A 20,536-nucleotide genomic window follows, 5' to 3' on the forward strand; every position below is an offset into this window, starting at 1 on the left:
CATCCCCTTCACTCAAAATGTTGCTGTTACCTTGGTTTTTAACCGCTTTGTGGGAGCTGCCGCCGAATGCTAGTTGCATGCTAAAGCTACGGGGAAGGTCAAGAAACTAGGAGTGCTAAACCAAAAAACATCCACGTCGGATTATAGGAAAAAATATGGAAATATCTCGGCAGATAAAGTCACTGAGGCTGCAAACTTTCGTAAGAGAGGACCGGGGAGAGAGAGGGGAAAAAAAAAAAAAAAAAAAAAAAACAGGCCTTGCTGAAAACATAGCCTCTTGCGGTCAGACAGCAAAAAGAAATTTTTCTTAGCTTAGCAATTACAAGTAGGCTGAAAAGCTGTCCCAGCCCTTCTTTTGAGAATTAGCCACTTGCATTGCATATTATTGGTTAGCAGATGTCTCAGTGCACCTTCCTCAGTGTCTCTTCAACCAGCAAAAAAAAAAAACAAAAAAAACCCAGCTCTCATTGCTGGAACAGATGAGCCAGATCCAGATGCAACAGGTAACCCAAGGGCATTTCCCTTTTCTGGAGAACAAGGAAACATGTAAACAAGGCCACAAGGCCACTCTAACTGGTAAGCTTTCTTTAACAGGAACGGCTAATCAAGCTTTCGATCTTCTGGACAGGTGCACACATGTCCTAGGGACACGGTCAGGCCTGAGCTGTGGGAAGCGTGCCACCAACTTCCTCCACCACGGCAGGTCAGATTTCAAAAGAGGCACCTAAAGCAGCAGGTAAGGGCCCGGTAGGATTTGCAGATGCATTTACGTTTCCAGCTTCACTGAAATTATTAAGAATTACTGAAACCCCCACGGGGCACCTGTGGGCATCCTTAGTGGCCACAGCGCCTTCAAAGCGCTGGCCTGAATCTCGCCGTGCTTCAGCTGCCCACCTGCGCACGGAGCGGGGACTCCCTGCACGCTCTGCTGCTCGCCTGCCTGGTTAGATTAGACGTTCCCCCAGGCAGAAACCTTCTCTTACAACGTGTCTGTGCAGGACTGAGGGCAGCAGGGCTCAAATCATCTCAGTGGAGGACTCTTTTTTTTAAGCTTTTAGGTTCTTTGACAGGCAGCAAGTAAGCAGCCAAAGGGAGAAGCAGCTCCCAAAGGAGCAGGGTCCACCGAATAGGTGGTCAAAGAGCCGCTTAGTAAAACTGATAGGCCAAACTGATTCACAGCCATTGGACTCAGCGTAACTCCTTTGAAGTCATCAGCCAACAGTCCATCCCCAAGCATTGCATGAGCCTCAGAACAGCCTTCAGAAAATAAACGCACCCCGTGTTTTGCTAAAACGACCTCAAAACATGCTTACCAGGGCTCTGCCGCCACGAGATGTTTTCCACCCTCCCTTACGAAGCTATCGCTTTAAGTGCGAGGCCCAGGATGAGGTATTTTCTGCTGGGCTTCACAAAAAAGCCTTGGAAGCCTTCAAAACTCTTCGGCTCAGAAATGTTTGGGGCGCGGGGCCAGTTGCCATGGCCGCTGCACTCGTGCAAAGACCACAGCAAAGACTTCTCTGTCAACACCAGTGGGAAAGATGACCGGAGCTCGGCTCGCCGCTCCTTCTCTACAGCGTGAACTGAGCCCCGCAACGGAGCTTAAAGAAAGGCACATCACATCAACCCAAAGCAGAGGTCGTAAATAACTTCCAACGCATCAAGACGACAAGCAGCACAAAACCTGTTTGTCACATTTGCTTTCAAATTAAGTGGTTGGACAAACACATTTGAAGGCATGCGAGGATGTCTAAACTCTGAGTGAGCACGCTATGAATTAATGGCGATGGAATTAATATCCGCTTGCGGCGCCTGCCTCCAACATATGTATGATCAGACCCAAGGGCACGGCTATAAAAGCTTCAGAAATGATTGCCATTCTCACTAATTTACAATAAAACCATTTGAAAGCTAATTACAAGGAGAGCCATGCAATTTGTCACTTCCTTTCCACAGTAGCAGGCTGCAACGAGGACAGGGTTGTGAGAAGCAAGCTCTCAAAGCCACCATCATTTGTTTCAAGAGGGATGTCTGCCCAAAACCACTAACCAGTGACTTTCACTTTTGCTGTTTAACCCCGTGGAAGGAAGAACCACATCGCATTCAGTTCCTCCAATCAGCAAAGCACAAATGTCTCCGAGGTGCAGCCTACCACCTGCAAACACTGCATGCTCACAGTCAACCATGCACCTAATCCCTTCAACTTCCCTAAACTCGCACAGGCCTGTGTTTAACCATAAAACCAAGCTTAGGATCCAATACGGTAAGTTTCAGTAGATTTAGTTAATCATGAGTGCAAGGTTTGGCAGGGGCAGACTCTCCCAAAGGGAGATGAAGGACTTCTTCATACCACAGGTGTTTAGGATGAAGTCTTGCTACCTGGCTTAGCCGAGCCTAATGTGAACAACTGCACTGCCAATCCAGGCTCAGTTTGCTGTGTCTAGGAGGCACAGCGCACTAAACCTGCCAGTGTGTTTTATTAGAAATGCTGGAGGCATCTCGTAAGGTTCTCTGTACTAAGCTAAGCTAGTGTGTTTTGGGGTAAAGGATGAAAAATTATGAGCCCCAGCCCCAGGTTAGCCAATTAGCTCATGACTGAAAGCACCATATGCTCCGACAAGACAACTTCAAATAAGGACGTGAGCTAGAGGCACCACTGGAATGTGAAAGCACGTGATGATAAAGAGCATAAGCATTTTCAGAAGCAAACGCATCAGAAGCTTTGGAGTTCAGTTACATGTTCTGTTTGTAGTGCTCACCTGACTCAGAGAGGCGGTTTCCAACCCTCTGTCTTTGCCATACCCAAAGACACGTCCTCCTACATGACGAACTTTGACAGCTTATAGGAATTTCTGATACTTCTAAAGCCTCCAGGCCAAACCTAATCTTCAAACTTTTTCAACACATTGTCTTGGTAACAAATTTACTTTGAAGGCTGCTTTGCAAAGAGTTTGCATTAAAAGCTGTTAGAAGATGCTACAGATTCCTCTTTTTGGCAATGTGCTGCCTAACAGGTCTAACCCCAGGAGCCTCCGCCACTGATCAGGACCCACGCCGTTGCAACTAAGCCACAGAGTGCAGTTAAAAAGCAAGAAGTGATTCTTAAGCCCAATTATTACAGTGCAAGTGCTGGATTATTTTAATTTTTTTTTGAGGTGTTATCGCTCAAGTCTCACTTTCAAGCTTTGCTCTGTAACCACAGTGAAGCCTTACCCCTCCCTTTTTTTTTTTTTGAATGTGAAAGCTGAGCTATCAAAAACACTACACAACTGCAGGGCCTCTAAGGAGGAGAGGGGAAAAAAAAAATAAAAAAAAAAGACATTGCTCATACCAAAACGCTAACTGGCATCCTGCTGCGTGCGAGGGCAGGCAGCATCCGGGGAGGGGGGTTTCCCTGCTCTCTGCCCCCCCATGCCTGGGGGAGCCGCCCAGCACGCGGCACGGCCAGCGCAGTTCTCAGCCAGCCCTGTGTTTACGCTAAGATATAAGGGCTTGAAGGCTGCTGCCTTTTTCCCTTCGCTGGCTTCAACAGTCACGCTGTTGTTGTACAGGAAGTCAGCCTGGATGACCACAATGGTCCCCTCTGGATTAAAATCCATGAAGCAGGAGCATTGTATGAATGAAATGGAGAGGCCTGAGCATGCTCTACTGTGGAAAGCTACAGCACAGGATTTGGTGGGTTTTCTTTTTTTCCCCTCCTCCTTCTCCAAAAGGACCATAAGCCAACCTTGCTAAACAGGAGGGCCCAAACAGTTCCAGTCGGAGATGAAGGACATAAACATCTCCGGTAGCTCAGATGCAGACGCTACAGAGGAGCCCGGCTTTGCAAACGCGATGCCCACGTCGAGCAGGTTCCCACACCGCGGCAAGCGACCCATCCCTGGGTGGTGTACGGCAGCGGCTCCCGACTGCCCGCGCAGGGACGCACGGCTCTGGAGAGCACGCCGTGAGCCTGTATCCAGACAAAGTCAGACCAAAATAGCCTACGGAAGACATGCATATTAAATCGAGATTTGAAAGGTACAAAAAGAATCCGTTTGATGCGAGACTGATATTTATATTGTCTGTGCTCACTACAAACACATATGATTAAAAAAAAAGTAATCTAGATCACATCTCCTGCCTGCCTCAGTGACAGGTACACCAATTTCAAACACTTCTGGCCATGGAGCAGAAGTATGGAAATCTGCCTTCCTCCAGGCAGAGCCTCAGGCTGCCTCACTCCACAGTAAAGCAAGCACATTTATTTCCCCGAGGCCTTGGTCTGCCATAGGCACATCATTTCCTTGACCTGCAGTTGACACCTCAAGTATAATTGTCACTAATACCCCGATCTTGATAGGCATTTTCAGTCTTTCTAAAATGAATGCAAAACTGGGCTTTTTAAACATCGCCAAAAAGTCATCCATCCTATCTTTTTTTTTTTTCCCTCCCAATCACCTGCACAGCCCATTTTGTCCTTCAAGACAGGGGCAAAACTAAGGATGGGTATTGTGCTTGGTTGCCGATTGCTGATTTAATACAAAGCTCTTCAAGGTTTGAAAAGGCTCCACAGGCAAGGCTGGATGCAACCCCCCCCCAGCGGGGCACACCCCAATGCCAGGACATCACCTCTGCCAGCCTGCCTCTGCCCGAGCCCTTCCAAACCACCATCGCAAAGCCAGTGATGGACCCTGCTACTGCGCAGGCAACACACTGCCAGGAAAAGATCCTACAGGTATTAAAACAAGCAATATGTAAACGTTAACAACCAAACCTGATCTAGCAATACCCGCACCACGATAACGCCTCTCCATCCATGCAGCTTCTCGTGCGCGGCGTGGACTAATTCATCAAGAACCCCGCATCTACCTATGAGGAGAAGACAACGCTGAGGCATTTGGACTGCCTGGTCAGTTTAGAGCATTCAGATATGGTTGACCCTTGCTGATATATAAAAAACGATTGGGTCAGCAGTTTCTCAAGGAATGCATGGAAAGATGCTACCTACGTATCAGATGAGCCCTGCACAGCAGGATAGTCTTAAAAACAAAAAAAACCCCCACCAAAACAAAGCAAAGTTGCTGAGCTCATCCAATTCTACTTTACACTATCCAAATAACTCTAACCTCATCCCTAGTCTTTAATTCCTCCCACTCCTTACAATTAAGTGACAATCCCAGTCCTGTTTGCACGGATTTTTCATGACAGAGTGACAGGGGCTCTCGCAGATCTCAAAAACTTTCTGCTTCCAAAAGCGCAAACTCAGCACAGTTTTTTAACACATAAGAGGAACGTTAAACTAATCTAAACTGTTATCCCAAATTACAAGATTATATCCCCTGCTTACATAAACATTTCAAGGTCTTGCTAGCATAAATACTAAATCTACTTTTCAAGCTCGTTTTAGCATCAAGCTTACTACAGAAGAGGAGATGCTAAATGCGTGAGATAACTACAGGGATGTTAAGGTCTTAAGAGCACTATCAATCCATTGCTTCAAAGTCTCCTGAAAGCAGTAAAATTTGTGTTATACAGATTAGCTGGGATTGACGGAAGAAAGAAAATTTAATTTGAGGCAGAAAATAAGAAGTGCAGTAAATTAAATACAATTTTCATCTAACCAGCCTTAAACATACACTCACAGAAACCTCATTTCCACAAGCTTAGAAACCAGGTATGCCAGATGAAATCCTTCTATTTTATAGCACAACCAGGACTTTTTGGGAAGCCGTTATACCTGCATAAGCTGCAAAAATAAAAGCTACCGAAGACCCTCATCTGCCCTATCGGCTTTGCTGACACAGCCTTCCTCTTTTCAGAGATTAAACGCTCGACTTAGCACCTGTCAACAAAGCACAGGTGGCTGGTTACAGTTTTCCTAAGGCAGGGAGTCCCTGCCAAGTCAAAAAGACAGGCCTGAGCAGAGCAAAATTAACCCTATATTCTTCATCAATGTAGCACAGCTTCCAAAGCATCCCCACCCCAAGGGCCGGCAGAGGCAGCTCTCAGAGGTGCCACTGGGCAGGGGAGGATGAGATGAGGGTGGAGCTGAAGCAATCCGCTGGGGAGCTCCAGGCCTGCCCAGCAGAACTCCTAAATCAGCTTTTCAGATGTCCTAGCTGCTGGCAGCACACGCATAGGAAGGCAGAGACAGGGTAGTGTGGAGTCCTCCACGCCGACCGGCTCACCGGCAACCCTAACAATTTCAGGAAGCATCTCCTAATTCTCCAAACAGAGCCCTCCAAAGGGGAGGAAGCAGATGGAGAAAGTTACTTTTCCCCCTCAGATGACCTGGTTGAAATGCACACTCAGTTCTATCCTGCTTCTTTTTACAAGTAAAACCCTGACATCAAATTTAGGGGAAGTTCATAGGATCAGTGACCAAACTCGCTGTTGCTCATGTTACAAACTTGGGCTTTGTCGGTGTGGATGCCTGAGATACTCAGACACAAGGTATGCTCATATTTCGTTAGGAGCTGGGCATTTAGACGCATTTAGCTCCCTGATAACACAAGTTACACATGCAGAAGAGCAGGAGAAGTGAGGGGGGCCCTTTCAGCAGGTCTTCATCCAACCTCTTCTGCTTGCAAGCTCTGACAGCTAGTAGAGAGACCTGGTTTCTGCCAACAGTTCAACGACTTGGCTCCCTGCGATCCCCAAGTAACGAAGATACAGATCTTCCTCTTATGCATTTACTATCAAGATAACCATTGTACTTAATGATGGAAGACAAAGTGCATCCTGCTAACTACTCGCCCCAAATTAAAGCTGAAGGAAGCTCCCGATAGCGCTGCTTTACTCACTCTGACTTTCTTAAATGTTTATGATAATTGTCTTCTGGGCAATTTGTTTAGATGTGTATGAAAACAAAGAAAGGTTTAGACATATCTACTGCCTCACAGAAAGGTGGTGTATGTCATTTTTAAAAGAAATTTCAGCCATATTCTTTCCATTTTTCTCCTTACAGAAAACCAACTGAGATCGGAATTGAGCAGTAACACCAACAGAAGCAGAAGCCAATGCTGTATCATAAACCTCTGCAAGTCAAGTGACAGGTTTTAGTATTTCCCTAAAGCGGTCTTCAGATGGGAAGTGCCTGAAGCCTTCCCTCTCCTTATTACTCCAAATGGATTTGGGCAGACACACAAGAGGCGTGACACAGTTTAACTGCATTGAAGGCTACTGGCAAAGCCCATGTGCACCAGTAGAAGACCTCTACCAAGTACCTCCACCTTAAAATGAATCATTTCATCCAATTCTGCATCTCATTATCTTACACAGAACTCACTTTTTCAGTAAAAAAAGGAAATACCTATCTTCTTATACCTGTCCAATTTTCTCTTACACACTTCAGCTGGAGCACCTTCTTTTTCTCCCTCACCTTCAAAGGTGGTTTTGTTTTGTTTTGTTTTTTGACTACAAGCTCAGAAAGGAAGAAAAATTGCAATCAAGTGCTTAGGAACTGCAACTCTTAGTCTTCCCTAGCAAAAAGCACAGTTAAGACCAGACCAAGTCTCCTGTCAGCGGGGTCAGCTGGCTTTCATGGCAATTGATACAGAGTTATCCACCAATGAGTCTGATACGACTGGTCCGAATATGCTTGGAAAGACCTTCCACAAACATACATCAGCAGTTAAACATAATTATCTCCCTTAGTATACTCCACCAGTTCATTTTCCCCATGATTAGCCAGATCTAAACTCTTTCCTTCAACTATTTAATTCATGTTCCTACTTTCAAATGTTCCTCATGCCAAAAAAAAAAATCCAACACTTGTTTACTTTCTGATTTCCACCTGCAATAATCTGAAACAAAGCGACAATCAGAGGATTTGCTGTATTACATTATTCACCACCAACAATACCTTCTAGTGATGTTTGATAAGTTTTGTTTACCAAAACTATCACAAGTAGTATAACACATGGCCACTAATTGCTTTTTCATTTAGGACCTGTGGGGGGGGGGGAGGGAGTTTTACCCATTCAAATAGCACTTACTTATGCCAGGAATGCCTAAAGTCAAGAAAATTTTTGTAAATAAAGGTTTAAAAGTTCTAACTCCTAGGAGTCATTTTACTAGAAATCTAACCTTCTGTCTCAGTAAGTGAAGTAAGTCAAGCTAGTTATGTTTCTACTTATATCAGCTTCATATATTGGATATCAAGCATTTTTATTTTTTCCAGATACAAGAAGATGAAGCTTTTGCGCTGGCCTCAATTCTTGTGGGAATATGAAGAGAAAACCATGCCTCTCTTCTTAATATATTAGTGCCTCGTAATATACACCAGATGATCAATAAACTACATAAAAATTAAATCAAACTGACAGTCTTTAAAAAATGTGCTCTAAGCAGAAACAATTGTTTTAAAGACTGTGGTGTCTGGAGTATTAAACTCACGTGCTGTTGTGTTATTAATCTCTTTGTTGGAAGCTAGTTGACTTCCCCTGCCTGTGTCTGTCAATTAAATATTCAGCATTGCATCCATAATTGAACGGTTGATGTTTTGGCGTGCAAAATCTTTTTGCGACAGCCTGTTGACAGTTTCTTTACATACCATAGCATTTCCAAAAGCCAAGTGGGCTAGCAGCTTAGAAATCTGCCAGGGACTACAAGATGCCTCAAAGCACTTCAAAGCGATCTTTTTAAGGAAGAAATGAATGCAGTGAGGTGCCTGTACTCGGTACAAGAAGGGGGGAGAGAGAAGAAAGACAGAACTGCTGGCAAAAACTACATCCAAGCAACAAAAAGTAACAACGGCAAGACCTCCTTTTCTCCATTATCACACCCCCCTCCCCAAAAAACTAAATAAGAAGCAAGCCGCACGAAGCGTGCCCCTTGGTTCGCTGCGTGAATAGAGCACTACCTCCATCTGGAGCTGGCTCTGGAGCTTACAAAGGTGAGAGCCGGTTAATGGCCACGAAGTAGCCGCAGCCGCGAGCCGGGGGGTCCCGGGGCCGGGGGTGGGGGGCGCCCGCCGCCGCGCCCCCCGCTCGCAGCCGCCGACCCCCTGCCCGCCCTCCCTTTCCTAATACCGTGTCAAGACACCTCGCTTCGGGGGAAGGGGGGGGAGGGTTAAAAAAAAAGAAAGAAAGAAAGAAAGTAGCAAAAAATAATAATAAAAAAAAAGCAGCAAATTCCCAGCGTGGCGGTCAGCCCCGGCCGGCACGCGGAGGGGGGAGCCCCGCTGCTGCTCCCCAGCGCCGGCAGCGCGCAGTCGTCCCCCCCCCGCCCTGCTCCGCTCCGCTCCGCTCCGCGCCCCGCGGCCCCGCTCCGCGCCCGGCGCCGCCGCTTTGTTTCGGAAGCGCCGCGGCTCCGGCGCCGCCGCCCGCCCTGCCCGTAACTTTGCCCGGGAGGGCGCCGGGCCGGGGCAGAGCCGAGCCGAGCCCCGCGGCCGGGGAGGAAAGGGAGCGCGCAGCCCCCGCAGCCGCTCACCCATGATGAGGCAGAGGCAGTCGAGGCAGATGAGCAGGGCTTTCTTGCTGCTGCCCTTGGCCGGGTTGTTGTTCAGCGCCGGGCTGCCCCCATTCTTGCTCTCCGGCGCGATCGCCTTGTCGTACTTGTAGCTCTGCATTATCGGCGGCGAGCGCCCGAGCTGAGCCGGGCCGGGCCGAGCCGAGCCGAGCCGAGCCGCGCCGCGCCGAGCCGAGCCGAGCCGCCGGGCTCCCACGCGGTGCGTCGGGGAGGTGCTGCCCGCGCTGCCGGAGCCGCTCCCGGCCTCTCCGGTGGGGCACAGGAGGCGAAACGCAGGCGGGTCTTCCCAAAATAAAAAAAAAAAAAGGCGCACACACCAAAAAAACAAAAAAAAAAAACCACACCAAAAACAACAAACCAAACCCCAAACCACCAGCACAGGAGGGTGGGAGGGAAAGGGGGGGAAAAAGGGAGAAGTTTGCGGGTGTCCCAAGGCGGTGGAAAAGTCCTGGCGGAAAAGTCAAGGGAGGGAAAAATATATATATATTTATATATGTATGTATGTATGTATGAATGTCTTTGTGCGTGGGGGGGAAGGTGTCAGGAGGGGCGGGCGGCGATCCTGACTCTCGGGGGGCAGGTGGGCTCCGCGCTCCGCTCCGCGCTGCGCTGGGGGCTCCCGCCGCGCCCGCCCCGGCCGCTCTGGGAGCCACCGGCTTCTTTCTGCACTTTTATTTCGCGAGCTCCTTTCCACCCCTTAGGAAAAAAAAAAAAAAACGGGGTGGGGGGGGGGAGAGGAGAGGAAAAAAAATCAGTCACTTCGCTCTGGATGGGATATCCAAGTAAGCACAGCCCCTTTCCTGCATCTGACATTTTACATAGATAATTAACTCCACATTTTTTTCCTGAGGGAAGTTACCCCCCCCCCCAAAAAAAAAAAAGTCAGGAACTAAAGTTTTTCGCAGACCAGAAAGAAGGAGAGAGCCTCTAGCGTCATAAAGCAAAAAGAAGTGTACTCTGCAAGTAGGAGAAAAAAGAAAAACAACCAGCGTTTCCAAGGCTGGAGGACTCCCAAAAGGTGGTAACGGTGTGAAGGGGAGAAATCTAGTGACAAATAACTTTAAACGTTTTTCTCCTATTTTTTTTTTTCCCTGCCCATCAGCTCTGCCCATGTGTTGAGACAGACCCCTTTCCAGGGCACCCAGCCAGTGTGGCACCCACATATCTCCCTAGGCCTGGCCAGGAGCATCCCCAAAGGGGACACCAGGGTGGGGCCAGATCCTGCCTGCTCAGGGCCAAAGGACGGGCTGGTGCGTGTCCGGCTGGTTACCACCACCCAAATGTAGCAGCTTCGCCCTCCTGCCGTAGCAACGTCACGTTCATAAAATTAGACTAATGAGAGCATTTGGAGTTTGGCAAAGCAGGCTTAGTCGTAAGGCTGAGCACGCACTGTTCGCCCAGGATTATTACGTTTGTTAATCTCTCTTTTGATCTAATTAAAAATTGCCGAGGAAGTAAAATAAATGCTTCCTTGGAATCCTGACTGGCAGGATTGCAATTTTAACAACTCCGAACTGGAGGCAGGGAGGCCAGGGAAAGCAAGCAGTGGAAACGAACGTGCGGTTTAAACGGACACTGTTCAAGATGACATCTAACCACTTTTTTCTTTTTTTTGCCTTGTATCTGACCTCAACCTTCCGTCTTTGCCCTAGCAAACCACCACTGGGCCAAATCCTGCGCCGAGGTGCATCCTGCCTGATCCCTGCGCCTGCAATGAGGCTGCTGCCTGCAGCCCGGAGGAAGCCGCTCGGCGAGGAGCCGCTGGCTGCAGAGCAGGGCAGGTGGCACCTCTCCAGTAAGGACACGCTTTCCCGGCTTCCCAGCCTGGTATTTTCGTGGCGATGCAGCACAAACACACCATGTCTGAAGCTATTACACGAAACACTAGGGGATCTTGCAGTTTTTCCAGGAATCTCTTTAAACACATAGCTTGGGAAATTTGGGCCAGCCTAGACGGAAGAAAGCAAAGTGGATGTCTTTAATAGTTTGTTTTTATCTGTGCAGTCTAAAAAGAAACTCAGGGAAAAACAGACCTGAGATTTTTCTCCTTCTCTTTATGTCTCAACAACACTTACTCGGGTGCCATCTTCCACCCTACTTTTGAGAAAACAGCCCTCTTTCACCTGGGAACCCAGCATGGCACTGATGGCAAACACATCAGCTTTGGCCCCGGCCCATTGCCCACCTCTGACAGGGCACCAAGCCTGGTCCCTCTCCGGTGGGTCCAGCCATCCCTGGAGGACACTCCTCAAGGTCCCTCTCTCTTTCCACTGACCGCAGCAGAAGTGCCGGTGCCTAATTTAGGCTCCGCAGATGCCTGAAGCTGGTGGAAAGAATCCTCACGTGGGAATTATTTCCCCACCGAAGCGGGAGCCAAGCCTTTCCCAGCGACGGCGCGCTCAGCCCAGCGCGTGCACGTCCACGAATAGCGCTGCAAGCCCACCGGCACGCGCAGAGCTCGGCCGCGTCCTGGAGGGGCTGCCCTCCAAACAGCAGCCGCGCAAGTCGTCCTCGCCGTCCGAGGCTTCGTTAGAGAGGCCGTCGCCGTCCTCCAGCCCGGCCATGCTGCTGCCTTCCCGGCGGTCCCGGGAAGGACCTGGCGCGAGCTCGAGCGCCGGGATCTGGAGGACCTTCCTCCGCAGCTTCCCGGCGAAGCACGTCCCTGGGGCCGGCAGCTGCCCGCTCCCCGAGGAAAGGGGCTTTTCCGAACGTGGGCCCGACGTGAAGAGCTCACTGGCATCAGCAGCTGGTTTGAGCCTCCATGGGCTTGTGGCAAAACCTGTTGATTGTAAACGGTCCTATTTAAAATTCTCCAGGTTAAATTCAATTACCCTTTTAAAGTGAGGGGGAAAAAAAAAACTGCCATTGGTAAAGGCAAGCAAAAAAAAAAAGAGCTTTTCTTGTACTTAAAGGGAAAGTGAGGGTTATTGAAATTAAAGTTTTATATTTCCATTTACAAGACCCTCAGGCTACTAATGTTTACATTCCCCTGACAAAATGATTGTACTGTTAATTAACGTAGGCAACGGCACACAAATAAGTCAGAATCATGGATTATTTCTTAAGGGAACGACCACCACAATTATCCATTGTCAGGCGTGAACTGAGTAAGTAAGTCACCAGCATCAAAAAGCAGCTTGTGTGCCTTTGTCAATAACGTGCAAGAGATTTGTTTATAATAATTAGATTAATTGTTTACTCATAAATGCAATTATTGAATACAGTATGCAACAGCTATCGTTTTAGGGCTCAGTTCTTCATTCATACTCCAAATTCCTACAACGGACTGAATTTTTTTCTTGATACAGATTTACTAGAGTAATTGGATTTACAGTAGCAGCGAATTTTGCTGTACATTTTTGGAGACCTGCTCCTGATCTCCCAGGATTTTCACTGACTTTTGGTGTAAGCTGGACCAGGCCCTTGGTGAACAAGGAACGCAGCACTGAGATAATGTACATGAAGGCAAATTATATTTGCAGTACAAATTGTTCTTGCCCAGATTTGCACCTAAACGTTAACTGTAATATTTCAGAACACAACAATATTGAAAAAGCAATTGGGTTTTATTCATTTAATATTTGCATTGTTAAGTGGACCAGCATCTTTTAAAATTACTCCTATAATAGGAAAATGGCCAGGAACAGGATGCTGCACCTTGTAGCTTTATAGCTTCGGGACACAACTAAAACCTGCACTTCTGCTCCCTCGTTTTGGCCTGCACAACACACTGCCACTGTCCCCTCGGCCTTGCAGGGAGGGTTATGTATGAACCCACTTTGCTTTTCCAGCCAAGGCCCCTGGAGCCAGGGAGGACAGCCTGCAAGCGGAGCTCCTAGAGGTGCAAACCGCCCTGGGGTCGCAGCAGGGAAGGACCAGGCCCTGCCCATGTAGATTTTTAGAGCAAAACTGAAAGAAGCCAGCGAGCTGCGGTTTGCCAATGGTTCTCTGTGCGTTACCCAAGGAAAGTTTCGTGCTGCGCACGTGGCCTGACCTGGAGTCACGAGTTCAAAATACCACCAAATTTCTGGAAAGTCCAGAGTTGAACCAAAGCTTCCCTGTTCGAGGCTATTTTTAGCACCACCAGCTGCCCCTCATCCTGCAAAAACACCACCTGAGGGGCTGCACGCAAGGAAGAGGGTAGCCCGGGGCCAGGGGAGCATTGCCAACACGACCCAAAATCAGGTGATTTTGGAGCACGCAGCCCCACAACCAGTCGGCCCCCAGCTGCCAGCAGCATGCCGTGTTCGCCCGCTGCTTTGCACGCCGGCGCCTGCTTGTCCAACCTGCATGAGCACGGCCACCCCGTTAAGAAATGTTTGCTAAGGCTGGACTTAGATCTGTGATTGCAGATCAGGGAGATAAATAAAAGTGAGCTCCAAAAGGGGCTAAATTCTGCCCGCTCTGATTTCCCCAGGGTAAAACCAAGTGAAGAATCAAGCCTCACGAACATCCCATTTTTTAGAAAAACTAGCTGACAAATACCCTCCTGATATAGCGTGTTTTCTGCTCTTCAGGAAATGGGGTATCCAGATTCCTGCAGACCAGGAGGGTCGTTCTTCCGTCACGTGCCATGGGGACCCACGGGGCGCGAACCTCCACAGGCACAGACCCGTTGCTGGTGTCCCAAATCATTCAGGGCTCAGTTGGATTTAATTTGCCGGCGATCTTAAAGTCCGGTCTGTTTTGACCAAGACATCTGCAGTGCTGCCAAGTTTCACAATTCTGGTGTTTCTCATTAATTTAATTGAGTCATCCTAAATCTTGCTGGCTCCTGAAATTATCTGATTACAAGATTTCACTTTGTATTATTAAATAGGAAAAACAAAAAGTTTCAAATGTCCTGATTATGAAATTAAAAAAAAACTTTGAAAATGTGACCTCATAATCTAATCTGAAAGATCAAAATGTAGAAGTTGTAGAAAATAAAGTCTTTTCATTTAATCTTAAGATTTTCTCAAAGCCAATTCCCATGATTCAAAGGAGCTTGATTTATGATTTTTGGACACTTGGGATCGGTAATACTGCATGTGGAGCAGTAATAATTCTAGTCTTCAGTGGCCTCAAAAAAGAGAATAAGAGCACCATCTACTGCCCTTCTGTAGAATTTGCTCGGGAAAACAACAGCCGCCTCAAATCCATAAAGCCAGTTTCACTGCATCATGGCTATCATTTCCCGCAGCCTTATCAAGGAATTGTAAAATGGTCCAATATAGCGTTTATGGAGCAATCGGAGTAAGCCTGGACTGCAAAATAAAGAGCAGCATCTTAACTATGCAGCACGGACATTAATTATTAGAAATTCCACTCCTGAATAATATGCATTCTCCTGAACTGGTCGCATTAAAAAGGGTTTCAGTGTAAGAGTATTTTCATATATTTCCCTCAAATCCTTTCATGTGTTTATTAGCACAGCCTTCAAGAGCTGTACGTATAATTCAGCCTTCTGTGCAATTTATACTGGGCAAGCGTTCTCACAGGCAACAGCAGCTAGTGAAAGAGGTGGTACATCGTCCAGCAGCTCAAACACGGGTAAAATCCGAGCCTGTGCTCTGCCCTGGCTACCTTCCAGAAGTCTGTTTGAAAGTCAAGAATGTGACATGTTTTAATTATGCTTATAGGTCAGGATTTAAATGAAAGCCCCGTTATAAACAGCAGTCTCAGAGGAAAGGGCTACACTCGAGTTTTTACCCCCGAATTGATTACCAGTTAACTCAAGGTAGTTAACACGTTTGTAACGTCTCATCTGGACGCTTCCCAGATGCTTGTTCCGGGATGCAAACATTTGTGGTTTATAACGTAAATAGGTTACACCTACATTTTTCGGGCCAGACTGATTCCTGGTCACAAACTATCTAAACAACCTGGTTGAAAGCGCTTAGCATCCAAATGAAAAGAGAGAAAAAAAAAATTTTTTTTTCTAGGTCTAGACCAAGCCGTTTCATGGGCCACCCGATAGCTTTTGGCAGAGCCTTCAAAGAAGAAAGTGTCAAGTTCCTGACAATGCACAAGAGCACGAATACAGCAGGTGCGCGGTTTGCAAACCTGCGCTTCGGGCAAGCAGCAAAGCTCGCGCTGAGCTGAGGAGCAGGCTCGAAGACGCTGTGCGTGGGCCTGCGCCTTTTGAACGGGAGCCAAAATGCCTCAGATGGACTGATACTGAAGGGGCCCAAGCAAAAAAACGGGGAAGCAGGCAGAAGGTTTTAAAAGACATATAAGGAGCAATGGTAGGGCTCATCAAGAGATAAAGCAGCGCAACCGAAAGTGAAGAGGTGCCCGACTCTGTGCAGCCTGAAAGAGGAGATGCTCCAGGGAAGAGCTCCGATATGCCTCTCTGCCACCTCACATGAGCTGCGAGGGTCAGGCCGTATATTTGTATACAATACTTAAGTCCCTGGGCTTATCTGCACTGAAGTTTCTATCTCAATAACTCATTGTCCGCAAGCTTGAAGCATTTAACGTGTTTGCAAGGGGCTAACCCGGACCCTGCCCAAATATTTGCTTCAGCACACAAATCTGGTTTGCTCTAACCACAGCCTTGGCTTGATCCCTTCATGCTACGCCGACTATCCAGGGAGATGTCAAGCGCCTGTAAAGCCTGCTTCTGCGGAGGAGGAGGAGGAGGAGGAGGAGGAGGAGGAGGAGGAGGAGGTTTCCTCCACGTGCGCAGGGCGCTGCAACTGCAAAGGACCCCTTCGCAACGAGAAGGGGAGAAGAAGAGGTTTCCCGGGAATCACACCGCAGTGCTGTGCCCAGAGGAAGGCTGCACCCCATGTTGCCGTAGCTGAGCCGGGACCCCAACAACGTTATGACTGTCAGCCCCTTGAGCCGTCCGCCAGGCGCCGGATCCTGCACTGAGTCCTGAAGAGGCGCCGCGCACAAAAAACTCACCAATAATCTTCAAAGCCTGCTCTTCGCTGCCATTTATCTTATCTAGCACTCCACTGAAGTATGGATTTACATAATACGTACCTAATATATTAATGTTCCTATTCACTGACAGCATCGTGACACTGTTTTCTTTGAAAGCCTTGCCAAAATCTAGCAAGCGTCTTACAAAAGAAGATTGTTTTATAGATCTGAAAAGGGATTTTCTCTCCCCAGTTTGCCTTCTGAATACTTTCATATAGGCTGTTTGGTACTGCAATCAGAGCCAGGGCCAAAAACTCAGGACCAGGCGGATCCACATTTGGGGTTAGTAGTGCATGACAAAGCTAGAGCACACAAATTGACCAAGTCTGAATAAGACGCATTTTGTTCAGGCCTTCTGTCTATGTACAATAGCCTCCTCAAATATCTTGCATTATAGCCCTTTTTATAGCCAGGAAGACTCAAGGCAGGCGCACTCCCATTTGTCGCACACATTGCCAGGGAACACAGTTAAATGCTTTTTCATCTGAGCGCAGAACCCTTCTGGCAGCTCCACTTCTCTGCGCCAGTTCAATGTTGCGTGGGACACTGGACTCTGAAAGGCTGAAGAGATGTCCATGAAGAACAAACGCCACTGAAATAAATGATGCTCAAGATACGATACAGACCTCAATACAGCTGAAGTGACTGTACAAATGGATGCAGCTTGTCTACAGACCGCAGCGTCGTACCGCCAGAAGGATGCTGCTCTGCTTTCTCTGTAAAGCCATTCAGAGTCATAGCCATACGTATCTTCCCTATCTTTGGCTTTATTTTGAAAAGCTAAAGGAATACTTGCTTTCATAGGTATATTTGAGCACAACTCTTCTTCCAGCCAACGGCACACAAAGCAAAATGAGAAGAAAATCACTCATTTTATTTTAAATAGCGACAGTGATCGCACCTTGGGACAAACTGTTGCGTTCGTGGTTGATCTTTCCACCTTCACATTAGGCCTGAATGCCTTTATGGAGGACACACTGCAGTTAAACACAAGGTATTGGGTCAATGCGGGGGAAGAGGATGAAGTTATGTGTCTTAGGCTATATGAGAACTCAGCCTATGGAATAATGGTCTCTTTTGCTCTTCACAATCTGCACATTTGCTCTGAACCAGGGATTACGAAATAACCAAGGGTAAATCCCTTTAAAATTGCCAGTAAATGTCACGAAATACACTTTAAACACACAAAGACATGGATTCGTTGACAGTTGTTGCACAATAGCTTGCAAACTGCTTGTGTGCTCCATCACAGACCACTTTGTCTCCTTTATGCAGTCCTGCCAATGCCAAATGGTAAAATTCAAAAACCTTCCTCTCTTGCAAAATCATGAGACTGTTTTGCAATGCTGAGATACCAAAATGAAAGAAAAAGTTCCCCCATAAATGACCCATTTTGAGTTCTTTTTAATCTGTCCTCAGCTGCCCAATTTCTCCAATATTTTTCTATTTCTGGATGCACTCCTGGTATAGCTTTCCACACTCGGAGAACATTTGTGCTGTCTTACTTCTAAGCTGTTACTCTATAAATTATGCATCTTACCTGAAGGTGAGAGGTGGAAGGGACTGAAACAGAAAAAAAAGGAGTGAGTGAGAACAGTAGCTGTTGATAAACTCACACGAAAAATAATCCTATAAAAGGGGGCTCCTGCTTCTGAAAATAGCTTGGCGCCGGGCCACAAGAAGAGACCCTTTAGCTGATGTCAGGCAGGGAAAGCGAGGATAACCTGACAGGCTGCCCTTAAAGGAACTCAGCTTGGAGAAAGCAAAGGCCTCTCTGCCCTAACTGTCAGCTTAATATCACAGATTTAAAAAGAAAGCAATAAACAGGACCTTGCTTCAAAAGTCCCATGGTCCATAGAAATTAAACCTGGCTAGTCCGCCAGCAGCCCAAAAGACTGTTACTACTGTACCTTCTTGTGCAGATATGATCTAAAGAAAAACACACATCTAGGTCTAATAATAATAAATAATCAAGCTATTCATACAGTCCGCTGCTTACACGGCGGCAATTGCCCCGTAATTGTAGGGAAAAGAAACAGGCACACAAGCAGCAGTCTGTAGTAGCTAAGTATTACCCAATGCTTGGGTTAAAGCTATTTCTTATAGGTACATATATTTTTGGTACGAAAACTATTTCAAACTCTAACAGAGCCTCGATAAAGCTCTCCTGAATCGCTGCCTGGAAATGTGTTCACGCCGGTGGAAAGGGGGGGGAAAAAAAAAAAAAAAAGGTACTGTTTGAGCACAAAGGTGTTTCAGAAGGCAAAAAGGTTTCTGGGCGGTCACGAAGCCCAGTGCCTTTCCGTGCCGGACCTCCGGGCAGAGGAGCACCTGGGGAAGCCCAGCAGCTCCCTCCAGGCTGTTCACAAGGCAAATCTGTGCTGCAGCCTCTCGTGAGGCCGGGAGACAGCGATCGCACGAGTGATTGCCCGCGATGATGCAAGCTGCAAAATCAAGCCTGCCCTCATCCCTGCTCGCTGTTTCTTTCTCCCTGCAAGGGCGGTGGGGGGCGGCGAGGCGGGCTGTTGCACGTGGGAGATACTGGCTTTTTGATAAGGTCCGGGCAGCTCCCCGCCAGCTCGGGTATGGCTCCGTCCTGCACGGGGGGGAGCGCCGGCCGCACGGCGCGCGGCCGAGTCCCGCAGGCTGCATGCAGCCTTGAGGCCTCTTGGCCCGTCTCGGAGCAAGAGCGAAAAGGCTCCTGTGACTCAGGGCAGGCAGCTATAAAGCAATCGCCAGTACGCAACCGAAACCTATAACTCGACACTCTTCTTAAGGGTCGACCTGAGAATGCAAACGCGGCCTGGAATCGCACGTTGCTTTTATCAACTTGTTAAGCCCAAGGTTGTTTCCAGTATGCAAACACGGGGCACGGAGCATCACGCTCCTCCGAGTGGTTCCTACGCCCCCAGGCAGCCGCCCGCAGCCGCTCACTCATCCGGGCGCCCTGTCTCGCTCCTCACGAGACAGCCCACCTCCACGCCACGCAGCCCGCTGCCCTAAAGCCCCAACTTGGAAAGGTGCTTAGACCCCTGCATGCCTCCAACCAGCCGATGAGCCCCATGGGGTTAAGCGCTTTGAGGCAAGCGTATGCCTAAGTGCCGTCCTGAACCCGGCCTCACCGTGTGCCTCAACACCCACAGGGCTGGGAGCGCTCAGGGCTCCCGGAGGAGGATTAAGCAAGGACCAAATGCACATGAGCCAACACTGCCACGCGGGCTGTTGGTGCACCTTGACTTGTGCGCTGTCGGTGCCACCGCCCTCCATCCGCTTGCCCGAATTTCCCGGGATCCCCCCGACACAGCGCCCAGAGCTAGGCTGCAGCTCTGAGGTGGGAGAGCTGATGGCGCCCAGCGTGTTTTTGGGACGGGATGGCAGCAGGAGCAGGCAAAATCACCCTCCTCCTCCCTTTCTTTTTTGTCATTACCATTTCACCACCTGGGATTGCATTCAGGAATCCCAGTTCCCCGCCTGGGATGCCATCTAGTGCTCAGTACGGAGATTCGAGGAGCCTTCGCCGCGGCAGGAGCCGCTCCGGTGCGGGATCTTCCTCACTCTTGTTCCAGGGGCTGCTGCAGCCCTGCTGGCTTTAAGCTGCTTGATCATATTGGACATTTTTTTCCACGACCTCACTGGAATTTATATGTGATTTTAGCTGACAGAGCCTCTTCTTACCATTTCCTTCACTTCATCTTTTTTCGTTGCTATTGTTCTTAATATTGTATAACTTAAGGGCGAGGCAAACATAAGCCAGTGCAGACTCCAGAGGTGGGATTCCTTCAGAGAATAACATCTGCCGTGGTCGTCTGGAATCTGTCTCTAATCAGCGCAAAGAAACTGGCACTTCCAGGAAACAATTTATCCGATTTATAAGAGCAAGCTACCCTAGGGTGGGAAGTACCTACTTCTCTTCATTTGACTGTAAAGAGAATCAAAACGGCTCATCTAAATATACCTGCCTCTTCGGGAAGTAGCATGACCCACCCTGCTGGTTCTGGGGGAAAATTTGGACAGACTTTTTTTGCAAGCCACCATGGTGAATTCAAACAGAAAACTTTTCTTTAGAGATCACGAGAGGGGGAGTAGAGGCAAAAAAAGGTAGACAATGTCTTCGCATTCAAAAGCGACTCAAGAACTACAAACTGCCACCAGAAGGCAAGGAATAAAGAACGAT

At 48.1% G+C, this 20,536-nt stretch overlaps 1 protein-coding gene and 1 long non-coding RNA gene across 2 annotated transcripts in view; one reads left to right on the forward strand and one right to left on the reverse strand.

Moving 5' to 3' along the window:
- The window catches only part of PLPP3 (phospholipid phosphatase 3), a 48,559-nt gene extending 38,442 nt beyond the window's left edge, over positions 1 to 10,117 (reverse strand). Inside the window, exon 1 of the mRNA XM_068953241.1 lies at positions 9,412 to 10,117. Coding sequence (XP_068809342.1) covers positions 9,412 to 9,550 — 139 coding nt within the window. The 5' untranslated portion in view covers positions 9,551 to 10,117. The remainder of the gene's footprint in view (positions 1 to 9,411) is intronic.
- Positions 8,432 to 14,720, forward strand: LOC138068059 (uncharacterized). Its single transcript, XR_011142625.1, has 3 exons — positions 8,432 to 8,875; positions 11,103 to 11,245; positions 13,968 to 14,720. It is a non-coding gene; the product is annotated as an uncharacterized lncRNA (long non-coding RNA).
- The last annotated feature ends 5,816 nt before the right edge of the window (positions 14,721 to 20,536 follow it).

This window comes from Struthio camelus, chromosome 8, assembly GCF_040807025.1.
Source record: "Struthio camelus isolate bStrCam1 chromosome 8, bStrCam1.hap1, whole genome shotgun sequence".
Taxonomy (NCBI): Eukaryota; Metazoa; Chordata; class Aves; order Struthioniformes; family Struthionidae; genus Struthio; species Struthio camelus.